This window comes from Schistocerca gregaria, chromosome 3 (assembly GCF_023897955.1).
Source record: "Schistocerca gregaria isolate iqSchGreg1 chromosome 3, iqSchGreg1.2, whole genome shotgun sequence".
NCBI lineage: Eukaryota > Metazoa > Arthropoda > Insecta > Orthoptera > Acrididae > Schistocerca > Schistocerca gregaria.
Window position 1 is genome coordinate 875,629,249 of NC_064922.1, and position 15,015 is coordinate 875,644,263.

The 15,015-nt window shown below is 37.9% G+C and overlaps 1 protein-coding gene and 1 long non-coding RNA gene across 2 annotated transcripts in view; one reads left to right on the forward strand and one right to left on the reverse strand.

Moving 5' to 3' along the window:
* LOC126354965 (uncharacterized) overlaps nucleotides 1-12,475 on the reverse strand; it is a 95,680-nt gene extending 83,205 nt beyond the window's left edge. The window contains exon 1 of the long non-coding RNA XR_007565423.1: nucleotides 12,289-12,475. This is a non-coding gene — a long non-coding RNA (uncharacterized LOC126354965). The remainder of the gene's footprint in view (nucleotides 1-12,288) is intronic.
* On the forward strand, nucleotides 9,693-11,175 carry LOC126354963 (rhythmically expressed gene 2 protein-like). The gene has a single exon (XM_050005048.1). It carries the CDS (start codon nucleotides 9,794-9,796, stop codon nucleotides 10,607-10,609), a length of 816 nt encoding a protein of 271 aa, XP_049861005.1. The 5' UTR covers nucleotides 9,693-9,793; the 3' UTR covers nucleotides 10,610-11,175.
* Nucleotides 12,476-15,015: the final 2,540 nt, after the last annotated feature.

Genomic DNA, 15,015 nt, shown 5'->3' on the forward strand with positions numbered 1-15,015 from the left:
AAAACCAAGTAGCAGGACAACAGGTTAAGGCCATAAATCAATCAGCTGTGACTATTTAATTAATTTGAATATCAATTTGATATCAAAAGTGTGCTAACCATCATGCCATTACTTTAACAACATCTGATTCATTGCAGACCAGAGTGTGTCACAGCACTGAACATTCCCAAATTCGTCAGACAAATGCTACATCCTCTGTGTCATTACCAAGGCAGCAACAAAGAGGCACCAAAGCAGGTATCACATACAGGCTCTTTTGCCCTTCGAAACCAGTTTGGACCAACTCCTCCTCCTGACATAATTACCCCAGAAACTATGTGCTAACCTGAATCAGCTTAATGTCCTGCTGCAGCTGATCGCAGTGATCCCCCCTTAATTTACATATAGCATGTCACAGCTACTGGATCTGTGTGGTGTCTGTTCTTTCGAAGGAACAGGCACTATACATTCAAATATGTGCTATGTGCTGGGGGTTACTAGTGTGTTTTAGTAACATGTCCATAAAAAGAACTCAGTCCTGATACAGAGTTATATTTATAGACCAGCGACTCAATTTCAGCTCTCTAAAAGAAGTGGATACAAGTAGATGAACAGTGATGCAACACTTGGCCAGATGCAATTGTAAGCTGGCATCACAAGCAATATGACTGTACTGCCAAGGTGATTTTAACTGCTATTGTGGGCTATTTTTCAGGTGTCTGGATGCATTGGCTGCCACTAGTAATGCCAGCAGAAATAATAAAGATAATAGAGCAAGGAGTGCTCCCCAGATTATCTGGATATTTGGCACCGTTTCTGTGGAGGCACTTCAAGTGATGCTTAGAATACACCCACTTGACCTACAAATACGGAAGAAAGCAATTACGTGCTGGTTGAAGACGAAAGACTGTTATCAACTTCAGCATCTTACAGATATTCGGGCCACAGACCATAAAGAAGTAAGAAATCAGAGCATCCTCTGGCAACAACCGTGGAATGGCGCCAAAAAGTGAAGAGTAATCTACGGCTTCTTCCCAGACATCAAACAGATGATCAATTTATGACGTTTTCTGATGGGTCATGATCAACATGTCATGAATCTGCACTGAATTACGGGGTAAAAAAAAAAACAAATTTGCCCCTGGAGAACAGCACACAGTCTGAAAGTACCCTCTATTGGTGCTGGATGACAATAACTGAGTCAGAGTGAAACATTAAATATTAAGTAGATTCTGCACCACAAGTAAATCTGCCAGCTCCTCGGCAACATTACTATGCCGTGGCCTAAATAGAAATAAGCAAAACCGTTCTTTTCAGGACTTAGCTCACAAGTATTCATTGCTGGACTGAACTGGCATTTTTTCATGGCTCACCGTTCACTTACTAAAACAAATGAAAGGAAGTGCCTCACACTTCTGAGTCAAGGTCGTTGAATCTGTATTTTTACCTTATTTTAATGTTTTGGAATAACACAGAAAGAAAATTAGTAATTTTCCATTATATATATATCCGGAGAGTCCTATATTTCATAAAAACTGAAACTATCACAACAAAATTCTGAATATTTTTATCAAGTTGAGCAATATTTGAAATAGAACCCATTCTTTTCATTTTATCATAATTTTATTGAAAACAAAACATGATATAAAAACTACAACATAAGGGAAATTAATTTTTTACCTCCTGAAATCACCTATAGATTTCGTTTACAATCAACATGACACTGTATGTATCTCATAAGGGGAAACCTATCACCATTATGACTTATAAACAAAATTTGACCAGTTCGTCTTTCTGCATATTTGCTCAGAGGGCAACCACATAACTGGGATATTCGTAATCTTATTAGAACCAAATAATTTGATGTTTGAAGCATTCTCTGTCATCATAGCAGTCATATTAAACTTGATGTTATGTTTGGTGATAATGGGCTTTAAACAGTTTGAAGTATTATCTGCCGTGTGTTGGGTATGGTAGTTGTATGGATTATCACATCTTTAAAGATTCACTACATCCTGCGAAATATTTTTAGGATCAGTATTAGTCTGGTTCGACAATCATGACAGGTCCAGGATTGTGGCTTGCTTAGAGCTGTATGTTTTTCAAAAAAAATTATTAGTAGATTTAAATTCAAGTGAAGATGCAAACACTGGTGAAGGCTTCATAGAAACACATAAAAACCAACCGAATCGTTACATTAGCAATAATTCACAGAGCAGAATTAGCTGTAAATAAAAATTATAATGAAAAAGTTAGCCTAACAAAGATTTTACCAAATAAATTCAGTGATTTTATTATTAATAATCCAAAAGGAATAACCTATTCAATCGAATTTTTTAATAATTTATCTCTCACATTTTGGAAATCGGAAAAATTTGAAACAGGATTAGTTAATATTTTAATTAATAAATTACCTTTTGAAATACATATTCTTAGTTATAATTATTTTGATCCAGGAACAAAATGAGAAGAAAGATTTGCTAGGGATGATAATGGAATAAATCCATCAGATGAAGCATGTAAAAAAGATAATACTGCATACAGAGGTAATATAGATTTAGAAAGAAGATATGAAGCAGATAAAGAACTTCAATTAACGACAAAAGAAAGAATGTATGTTGAAGATGCTTCAATGTTGAAAATTAGCAGCGGCAGCAGTTAGAGAAATAATGTACAGAAAACGAGAAATAGGTATGGACCTCAATGATAATGGTTGGGGATTATAAATTTTTAATAGGATGTTTTTATTAAATTTTTATACAACTTTTATCATTATCAATGAACAAAGTTGAAATCTGTTAATTTTATTCCTTTCCTGTTATTGAAAAAAGTAAAGATAATTTAAATATTCCTAGTAGAAATATAGAAATTAATATAAATATTGGAGGTTGTTGGGTTTATCCGAAACGTGTTCAGTTATATATGAAATTTAAAATCGTTCAGACTGATAGATCGGTTTACGCTACATATGATGGAAAATCTAATAAGAATTTAACTGATTATTATACTCCAAAACTATTTGATTTTGTAACTGTAACAAAAGAAAATAATGTTTTATCATGAATAGAGAGCATTCTTTTATTTCTTCATCAGTTTTACTTAATTTAACTTCATGTCCTGACTAAATTTATATGGAAGAAGATTATTTATAATGGTAAAATAAAGAGTAAAGAAACTGAAAAAGTTTCTCCATCAGCAATGTTTGGTAGCTTTTTAAAAAATCATGAAGAAATTATGTGGAAAACAGATTTAACTGTAATTTTTAATTTAAATTCTAGTGCTAGTGATCCTGTTCTTAGAAAGTCTGACAAAAATGATACTGGTGTGAAAGTGGATTAATTTGAATGGAATCCCCAAGGAACAAGGAACAGAGGCAGTCCTAGAGGTACATGGAAGAGGATGGCAGAAGAGGTAGCAAGGAGAGTTGGCAAGATCTGAGCGGAATTAAGGGAAATGGCCAAGGGCAGAGCTGGATGGCGAGTTCTCCTGGCTGCCCTTGCCCCCATAAACGTCAAAGGAATTAAGTAAAATCAGTCATACATCAAGTAATGTATTATAATTGTTTGTTTAAATATGTCTTTGTGTCAGGCCCAGTTATTGTTAAGTAGCTCCCTTCACTGTGTGTGAAACAGATTTGCCAGAATCTGTGGTCCATATTCATGTGGTTTCACTATCTAAACCCATCACACATAACATACTTGGACTATTAAAAGCCACACACAGGATTTAAAGAAAACCTATAAATCTTAAAGGAACAGGTACTAAGAAAGATATTACTATTACACAAAAATTTGCACTGGACTTGTAATCAACTGTAACATTAAAGAAAATAATTTTTCACAGTATATGATGACAGCTCATAGCACTGCATTCCTTTTAGTAATTGCGGCTGCAGTTTGACATAACAAATGTAAAAAACTGGTGCTTCGACTTGTTAAAATATTTATAAAATGCAGATTTCTCTTCCTCAAGCCCCTTGCTGCACCACATCATGACATTTTTCAGACCCACATGCTTCTCTTTCTTGCATTGTGTTGCACTTCTCTCTATCTCCTCTAATGTACAAGTCGCAAACCATTTCAGACCAATAAATGTCATTTTCATAGAAATGTGTACTCCAGCATTCACATGTATAAGCTGCCGTATTGTGTATGTGTATCTCATGCACAAGGACAGTTGAAAATCATCTTGCAAAGATGGCGATTCCCGCGAAAAAACAGCCGAGGGCAGTTATACAAGTTGTTATCACTTGACTTAATGGACTTAGAGTGCCATGACAATCATATACACCGACGAACGACCTATACAAACAATTGTTTATTCTATAACTCTTTGGCATGCACCTTGACATGATGGTGCCATAACAGGATGCTACCATGACAGCCAGTGTGAATTAGTCTTAACTCATAAACTCAGTTTCACCGTTTGATACTAAGGCTCTTGGCACACGGGACGAGACAGCTAATGCTGACATGCAGCAGACATGAGATATTCCACGTCACGACACACATCATTGTCGGAACATGCCACGAGCTGCTTAACGTGATTTTGCGCTCTCAGTACTATGCAGTGGCAGATGTTGGCTTCATTTGGCTCGCAAATCTTACAGTTTGTTTACGAAAATGGACATGTATAGAATTTGTACGTTACTTCTATCAAAACTCACATTTCCTTTCTTGACTGTATGCTAGTTGAGTTGTTCTGTCTGTGGTGAAGATAAATAAAAACTTCAACATCCCAGAACATGTAATAACACAAAACTGAAAAAAATGACCACTCAGGAAGACATCACCCTTACAAAGTTCACAAAATCAATCAACCTCTTTCTTGACAGAGAGCACACTTACATTTACATAAAATCAAATAGTAGAGAAGTTAATACTGTTAATTTCATAGGAAACTACCATAACGTTTCAGAAAAGGCGAAACTGGGGAAAAATGTAGAATGCAGCAGGATTCAAACTCGCTATCAATCCACATCTCCATTCTGGATTATGATGGTTTAACTAACGATGCTATGCTAATGATCTGCCTCCACTAATCTCGTATCTTACATTACAATATGCTGAAAGCTTCATTTGCCCAAATGTTATTGATGTTTAATTCTAACAGATTATAAGAAGAATGACAGGTTTTCATGAACTGTCTTCAATGGATCCATGCCTTAAAACAGATTTTTCTCATAACATGCAAGTTATAACGAGAAAATAACTAAATACCAAAATTCTTCAAACACTAGTATAACTTTTCCCGTCATTTTATTACAACAAATCGTACGAATAACGATTTGTTCTCTATACATTCCGTGTGCTGATGGTTAGAAACAGCATATATTCATACAGTTTAACATATAATAGAAAACCCACCGAATGTTGGCTTCTAAACACGACAAATACAATACAGCGTCTTGCTTTCAGCTTGTGACAATACAGTTTCATTCAAAGAGCGACCAAATTATTCATTCAGTCGTCGATATTACTTTCTTATGGCAATACTGCAGTGAATATGTATCTGCAAACGTTTTATTGTGATTTCCAAATGAATAAGTCAGGTGACAGCAATAAACGTGAAGCTCCTGACAAGCAACGTTAATTAAATTGTATGCCTAGTTGTGGATCTTAGTTGTGCGACTGGGTTCGGATTTCGTGTCAGAGAGGTCACAATACATAGTAATTGACGGAAAATCATCGAGTAAATCAGAAAAGATATCTGGCGTTTTCAAGGAAGTGTTGTAGGCCTTCTGCTGTTCCTGATCTAATAAACGATTTAGGAGAAAAATGAGCAGCCCTCTTAGAGTGTTTTTAGATGATTTACAGCCTTATGAAGTCTCAGATGATTAAAGCAAATTACAAAACGATTTAGGCAAGATGTCTGTATGGCAGAAAAATGGCAATTGACTCTAAATAATGGAAAGTCTGAAGTCATCCACGTGAGTAAAAGGAATCCGCTAAATTTCGGTTTACAGGATAAAGGACACAAATCTAAAGGCTTTAAATTCTACTAAATACTTAGGGATTACAATTATGAATAACTTAAATTGCAGTGATCACATTCATAATGTTGTGTGGAAAGCAAACCAAAGACTGCGATTTATTGGTAGAACACTTAGAAAATGCAACATACATCTACTAAAGAGACTATTTACGCCATGCTTTTCTGCCCTCTTCTGAAGTATTGCTGTCCAATGTGAAATCCACAGCAGATAGCATTGACCGAAAAAGTTCAAAGAAGTAGAGCTCGTTTTGTATTGTCGCGAAATAGGAGACAGACTGCCACGGATATGATGTGCGAATTGAGGTGGCAGTCATCAAAACAAAGGCGTTATTCGTTGTGGCAGGATCTTCTCATGAAATTTCAGTCGACAGCTTTCTCCTCAAACTATGAAAATACTTAGTTGGCACTCACCTACATACAGAGGAATGATCACCATACTAAAATAAGAGAAATTGGGGCTCACACAGAAAAATTAAAGTGCCCATTCTTCCCACACGCTGTTTGAGAGTGGAATTGCTTGATAGTGGTTCCATGAACCATCTGCCAGTCACTTAATTGTGAACTGCAGAGTAATTATGTACATATAGACGCTTCACAAGTAGTTGAGGTGGTTCATGTCCTACATTTATAACTTTTTCAAATGTTAATCTGAAAGCGAGACTTCTATCTTTGCCATTTTAAAGACTCAAGAAGAAACTGCAGAACCCACGTCGGCAAGAGATCTCTACAGAGAATAACAATAAACAAAAGTGTCAGAGCTGTAGAAACCTCAGGAAAAATTTGTTTTCATGTCTCCTGGAAACCAATGAACTCGTAAGTAACCTGTAACACAAATAGATGGTTTTGACAACGATATTTTAAAGAGCTCCATGTTTGAGATGTTGCGCCTCATCAATGCAAAGAATTTTAAAAGGTATTGGTTTCAAATACATTAAGAAGGGAGTTTTTGATTGAAAGAAGTGACGTAGACGCAGCACGAACCACGTCCCTTATAAAGATGCATGATACAAGAGAAGGAGGTAGCTCTACAGTGTATAACCATGATGAAACATGAGTTAATGTGATAATTCCATGAATACCTGTTGGAAAATGAGCGATAGTGTTAGTAGCTTTAATGTTACCATAGGAAAAAGCTTGCATATACTTATTCTGCATTTTGGCTCTTCTGATTGGGTTCCTGAGAGTAAACTTGTATTTAGGTGTAAGAGAAACAGTAATGACTACCATTAGGAAATGAACGCTGTCACTCTCAAGAAGTGTTTCAATGAGCGATTCTTGCTATACCTTGCTTCGAAGTCGGTCATTGTAATTATCATACAAATTATAATGCAGCTGTTACAGAGAAAAGACAAAGTACAAGCACCAAGAAAAGGGATATTGTACTCTGGCTGAAAAATATAAATATTCCAGACAATATAAGCCAGACTCATGCTGAACTCCTGCAGCTCTTTGATTCATAAAAGTCACATGACAAGATGTACAAATCTGACTTTCTTGCATATGAGTGTGGTCACACAGTTTTGCGATTACACACATATCAATGTCAGTATAATCTGATGGAATTAATTTGTGCACAGGTTACAAACTATGTAGGAAAGCAAATAAAACATTCAAGATAACAACCACTGAGTCGCTTGTGCATGAAGCAATAGACAGTAACCCCCTTCAGCATACGCAACTGTGTGTGGCAGCTTCAGGAGTATGACTTCACAGGGAAGTGAAGGTGGATAAAAGCCTTGAACCTATCACTCTCAATTTACAATCAAATGGTTTCAACATTGACTCAGGTAGCAGATGGTGTTAAGTTGCAGACTTTGAAAAACAGTAAAGTAATAATCTTTCTTGGTTTTAAGGACTTGGTTTGTCGACATATCAGTTGCATACATACTAAATTAGTACTCCCTAGCTTTTTTTACTAGGAGTATCTAGCCCAGGGCTTCCCAACGTGTGGTCCGTGGACCCCTTAGGAGTCCGCTGGTTCTTTCTAGGGGGTCTGCAGCCACCCTTCACCAAAAAGTGTAAAATAATGAGTAAAATTATTGAATAAAAATCTGAAAATCAAATTCATTACTAGTTTTTTCGTGTGAAAAATATGTGTACTTTTACTTCAGGTGGCATTCCCAAGCAGCCTTTGCGGTTTGTAAGTGAGAACACATACACAGTTTAGTGCTGGAGAATGTGGCTTCTCTGATCGACTGTTTCGCAACAATACGGGGGTCGTTTGTGCGCCGGCTCACGGTGGCAGATGTGGTGATACCTTTCACGCATGCGCAGAGTGAGCTTTGTTGACCAATCACAGCGCTCGCTGGCACGTATGCGGCCCCAGGCATCATTAAATGTTAAACTTGTTTTGTCAGTGCACTACCTATTTCATAAGTCAATCTTCGAAAATGTTTTCATTCATCTCTAAACTAAAGAGTATTGATACTTTGGGGGGGGGGGGGGGGGGGTCATTGGGAACAGGGAACTTGCATTCAGAAGCTTTCAGTTCCCACGGGTTTTGCTCTGAAATTTAAAGTTATTGTGCTCTTGACTGACTATGGGTCCGCCATGGGTTTTCGATTGAAGAAAGGGTCCACCAGCTGAAAAGATTGGGATGCCCTGATTTAGCCTATGATATATTCAGACTATAATGTTCAACACGTTGTGCAAGGAGAAGTTAAGCTTTGCCCAGCATGCTGTATGCTCTAACTACTTGCGAGAATGCAGCCACGTAAATTCGTCAAAAACTTCAATAGTTCGACAAGTATAGCCACGTCAGTTTAAAGGCACGAGTTGGAAAATGCCTTAAAATGAAAGGGAGGTTACCTATCAAGATATTGGTGGTTTTCGACGTTATCGGTCGGCATTCAGTCGAGTTATTCACAGAAGATTGGTAATTGTTGCCTTGTTCAGTGGATCATAATGCGTTCTCCCACTGTAATGTCGGACGAATTAGTTGAAACTCATAATGACTGTTGATGCCTAAAAATATGGTAACATACTGACAATTTTTACGTCATTCTTTTGCGTTAGTGTTTCCTAGCAGTAATTCTTTTTTACACATAGTGATTTACATTGAACTGCAGTGAAACATACCCATATACGTGCATTGTACACATTTAAAAAATATATGGGATACAAGCAGTTGTGTAAAAAAATATAATGATTTCGGTTTGAGTTTGAAGCTTATTTTTTGTGTGTTAAATTTTTACTTGTAATGTAGTCCAAATCGCAATAAATAGCAATTACTGCAACCATTTTCGATGATATCGTCGTTAGACAATCATCGTTTTGCGAAAAATTGTACTTGATGTCTTCACAAAGCTGCGTCAGTGTTTTCATCTCCCTCCGTCACAACCACATTTGCTATGGGGCAGTGGACACGACCTCAAAACGTGAAGTAAGATTTCTCTGATTTAGACGACTGATGTATTACTCCCTCATAAATCTGAACGTATAATACGATGTACCGAAGGCGAATGAACCTGATCGTTGTTCGCAGCAACACAATTCAGCAATGTTGACTTTGTTTCCCCGCTCTCTGCAGGCACAGATCTCAATACACCCTGATGTGACGTGACATGGAGCGACGTGGCGTAAAGTGATGTGACGTGACATCCAGTGTGTGAATTGGCCTTCATACAATATTTGTGTATGGTTATGTTAATTGATGATATAACACAACTCTTCTTTGTAAGCATTGACAAATATTTGATTTTACATCAATCCAACAACGCATTCTTCCAGAGACAGTGGCGTCAAGCAGACTGTCGTTAACTTAGTGTTGAGCTCTTTGACCAAGGTCATTGAGCCCACAGAACAAAAAAAAGCCACCTGTATGCTGAAAAAACAATTCTGCGATCAGCTGTTCTTCGTAGAAGTGTATGTTGGGCGTGCAATGCATCGGTTCCGTTTAGTGACTTTCGACGTTATTGGTACGCTCCTTAATTTTCGAACCCCACCACCAACATTTTATTCGGAAGCAGCATCTCTTTTTGGTATCAAGGCGCAGCCTTCCAATATTGCATCTGTATTTCTATCGGAATATGAGAAGCAGAGCAGTCTCCATCCAAATTTCGGCCAGCAAACGGGTATAGGCTGGAAAAAATGGTGGAACCAACTAGTTGTAGAAGTCCTTGAGAAGGCAACAAATAGTCAGTATAGCAGAACCAAATATGACTCAGTTGCTGAGTATCTCATAACCGCATACAAAGACGGAGAACAGTATAATGTCGCAGATGGCGCCCAAGATCTGTTGTCATACCTTCAGCAAACAAATACAATTCTCGGTATTATATCAAACTACGACGAAAGGCTCCACTGTGTGCTGAACTCTTTGGATTTAAATAAATATTTTAATTTTGTCTTAACATCTTATGAAGCTGGTATTGAAAAACCTTCTACGAAAATTTTTGAGAAAGCTCTTGACTTAGCCATGAAAATTGATAGTAATGTTAGCCCAACCTGCGCACTGCATATCGGAGACAAGATTGAAACTGACTACCAAGGGGCAACGAAAGCTCAGTGGAAGTGTGCATTGTTAAAGAAAAACAAAGACGAATTGTTGATTAAGCGGTTGCAAAAAGATGGAGTGTTGACGAATTACGTATTTAATGATTTGTCAGAACTTAAGGCAAGACTTCCTCATATCTGAGAAAAGAAAGTCTGCCCATGGAACTACTAAAACTTTGTGCTTTACCAGAACCGGATAATAAAGAGGTGTATTTAGTGATAAGTGTTGTGACACTATACCGTGTTTTAAATGGTCAAAACACAATTAATGTTTGATATTGGCATCTTGAGTTTGTAAGGGTAGGCGTGCAAAGACAGATCAACTGTAAACCTGCATTAAAAAGAAAAAAAGTTAAGTCTGTCTGAATTACATGTAGTGCTACCCACGAAACTATACATTTTGTGTGTAATGTAAATGGTGTTCATTCCAGTGTAATACAGGAATAAAATTAAAATAATTCTTGGAGGTAAAAATTTGCTACTATATAAGAAATTGAAATTAAAATATATCCTTTTATCCTGGGGATCTTTTTTTCGTATTGATGCTAGCAGCTGCTGCATTCAGAATGGACAACTTATTTTTAATTTGGTATAGTTTAATTTAGCCGGTATATTTTTTTAATGTTGTGTAATGATTGCTGCTGTAGAGCAATGTAATGAGACCGATGCCCAAAACTCTTCTTAGATCTACTTTTTGCTTTCATTTCACTTTTATTTTTTTAAATAAATAGATATAAGTTAAATAATTAACCTGCTTAATTTTGGCAGAGTAATAGGTTCATGGTCTCCTCATGTAATGTTACAGATATCAGTTGTCATATCTTGTATGCATTTTAGGGCTACAACATGGTACTGGACAAGCACTTCCTCCTGCACCCTCCACTCATCTCTTTAAATCTGAGTGACAAACTGATTTGTATGATAGCCCGACATGGAAGCTAGGTTTGAAGGTCAAAGTTTCATTCTTAGTTGGAAAAGCTGGCAGACTTGAATGCAAAATAATGGTTGTCATATAGGTTTTGTCGGATAGATGCATAACAACTAAATACATTTAGATATATACATAAGTGATAAGTATACATAACATACAGTATAGCACAGAAAAATTAATAACTGCGTAGAAAAACCAGGGCAATAAAAATATGAGACACAGTGCACTAATTTATAACCTACCATTTAACCAAAAAAATTCGCAGTACACATTAGCTTTGAACGTTGACATAAATTGCTAAACTCATTACATTTCACTTAGGCCCTATATTATCTTTTACTGCACAATAATTCTTTTTGAGGATGTGTATTTGAGCAGGTTTATCTGAAGTTGCAATCTTATGTTTCTTTATTGTCTCGAATTGTTACTCGAAAATCCCTCAGAGGATTCCCATTTGAGTTCCTGAAGCATCTCTGTAATACTTAGGTGTTGTTTGAACCTACCAGTAACAAATCTACCAGCCCAACTCATAACTGTTTCGATATCTTCCTTCAATCTGAGCAGGTACGGATCCCAAATGCCAAATAATATTCAAAAATAGGTCACAACAGTGCCCTATATGTGGTCTCCTTTACAGGTGAACCACTCTTTCCTAAAATTCTCCCAATAAACTGGAGCTGACCATTCGCGTACCCTATCGCAGTTCTCACTTGGTGATTCCATAATCACATTGCTTTGCAACGTTACACCCAGTTATTTAAAAAAACTTGACTGTGTCAAGCAGGGCACTAGCAATACTGTTCACTGTTGTACAGAGTCAGGTATCAATGGAAAGGCGAGTGACATAAAAACCTCCATCTTGTAAAACCCACTAAGCAGCTGTGGTGTACCTCATTTCAGTCACGAGGACAGGGCAAGATCCTCCTTCCTCGTCTTCACATAGGCCACAGTCCTCTGATGCATGGCTTCTTGCTCCAGTGAAAGGATCCTCCAATGTGTGTTGTTAGTGGTGTATAGCTCACTGTGCGCTACATTTTGCTAGGCTGTGTTTTATTTTTGGACCAGAGGGCAGCGGCAGATCTGTCCTCTATTTTAATGATACTGAAACAAATGTGATTAGAGTTTAAAGCTTACATGATGCATCCAAGGTGTTTCCAAAAAAGTTTTAGGTAAAATTTCTTAATGTGTTAACAGGATGACTGGCTCGCAGCTTTCACCCTTCTCTGTTGTCTTAAGGCCTGTGAGATGGAGAGAGCGTGCGGGCCAGCACAAGTGAGGTGGGAGTGATGAATGAGTGACATTTTATAGCTTTCCTCCTTACTGTGTCATTTCAATTTTAGTCATTTTACCCACATTAATTTCTTTTAATATGTGTAAGGGCGTTAATAACCTCGGCATTGAGCACCCATAAGCTCCAAACATACACACACAAACATCTTTTACCACATCATGAGTGTTGTTGTCAACAGTCAGTATTTTTTCTCCATGCATAACACGTTCTGTGAAGATGGAAAAATAGACCTGGGTTGAACGTACTTCCCTGCGGGACTCCTATGCTGGTAGTTGTGCAGTTGAGGAAATATGACCGCGGAGCAAGAGAGAGAGACAGAAGAACACACATGCTGACCAATGTAAATAGTTGCACTTAATAACGGGAATAAATTCCTAAAGTGCACCATGCTATACATGAGAAAAAATGTAACTGGTGTAGTACTTGATTATTAAATCCTTAATGACACCTGACTCTTGTACCTCAACAGCGAGGTAATAACATGCAGGGGTACACCAAACTGAAGTAACTGAGGATCACGGCACTTATCTCTGATTGGTACATCAGTCCTTTCATTCCCCACAGTACCCATGTGCCCTGGAACCACTGATTATGATGAATTGAATTGAATTCTACTACTGCTGCTGCTGCTTTACTAGTGCCTTATCTCTATCCAAATTGTGATTTCTTTAGCGAGGTATTTGATAAAGCTATCTTTCATGATCATTTCTATTATCTTAGAAAACAACAGTAAGAGTGATAGATCAGTTTTCTATATTTTCAGTCTCACCCTTACTGTATACCTACTGGCAAAACTCAGACTTGCCTGGTGTACTCAAGAATGGTGCCTGAACTGTTTTGAGCCATTTTTGTTATCTGTGCATTCTTTGAGCACTTCATCTATACGAAGCATTTTTATTTTTTAACCTGTGTACTAGGTTTCTGACTTCCTTCCCAGTAGCGCGTAACAACACAACTGTTCGTTAAGTAGCTTCTGGCATGCAATTTGTATGATTCCCAAAAGTTTTTCTGTAGTTTTATTGCAGTGTTGAAGAAGCAACTGGTAGGAAGTTGGCTAATATTCTTGGTTTACAAATTAATGCTCCTCTCTCTCTCTCTCTCTCTCTCTCTCTCTCTCTCCCTCTCCCTCTCCCTCTCCCTCTCTCTCTCTCTCTCTCTCTCTCTCTCTCTCTCTCTCTCTCTCTCTCTCTCTCTCTTATTTGGAATTTATTTCCCTGTGAGTTCCCTTCCATGTTTCCTTTCTTTCAACTGTTCTAATCACTTTTGCTTTATTGTCCAATTGGCACTTGACATTGTCATTCATGACTTTCTTTACAGCTAGCAACACTTGATTCTTTTTGGAAAGCCAAGGTATTTCAGGGTTTGGAAGGATATCATAATTTTTCATGCCTCCAATAGAATTTAATACTTTTTGGGAATGTTTCTTCAAATTTTAGTTTAAACACTTGAAAATTTACAATACTTAACCTGTACATTTCCTTAACATGAAAACGCTCATCAGTGCAGCTTTATTCTGCCGGTTGAGCCTACAGTACCGAGACTGCTGTTCAGCAGATGCTCTGGGGTGAGGGATTGTCAGGTGTTGCAGGTAGACAGAGAGGTAGGAAGCAGGAGGAGTGGATGGGGAAGGGTATCTGGTGGCTCGGAGGGAAGCAGCATGTATAAAGGATAGAAATGTGGAGGGAGAGCACGCAGGTGAATCGGGTAGAAATGCAAAGACATACAGGCACCGGAGCTGATGAGTTCTTGCAGTGCACAATGACAATGACATGGGTTGGAAGGAGGTGGCAGGACATAGAAAGGGTAGACTGGTGTGTAGAGGTTGTGGCTGCTGTGGGTTAGCAGAGATTGAGGCCAGGAAGATTACAGGGATGAAGGACATCTCACAAGGATAACTCCCCTCAATGTAGTTCAGAAAAGCTGGTGCTGGGGAAAGGATGCAGATGGCACAAGGTGTGAAACAGCCATTGAAACTGAGCATGTTGTACTCAGCAGTGTGCTCTGTCATTGCATGGTCAACTCTGTTCATAGCCACAGTTTCGCAGAGGCCATTCGTTCTGGCAGTTGGCCAGTTGGTGGTCACCCCCACAAAAAACACTGCGCAGAAATTGCAAAAGAGTTGATATATCACATGGCTGCATTCTCAGCTCTCTGATGGGCTATGATAAGCCTGAGACAGGACTAGATTAGATTGTGTGTGGGTGAATCAGGTACATCTTACACCTTGATCATACACCCCACTCAACACAACTCTTCAACTTTTGTTACTATGTATTTAATCATAGAGTTATTTCAGTATAGCCGTATTGTATTATGCACCTGAACT

Excerpts from the sequence above, each read along its gene's own strand:
- LOC126354963 (XM_050005048.1), top strand. The coding sequence starts at position 9,794 with ATGCTGAAAAAACAATTCTGCGATCAGCTGTTCTTCGTAGAAGTGTAT.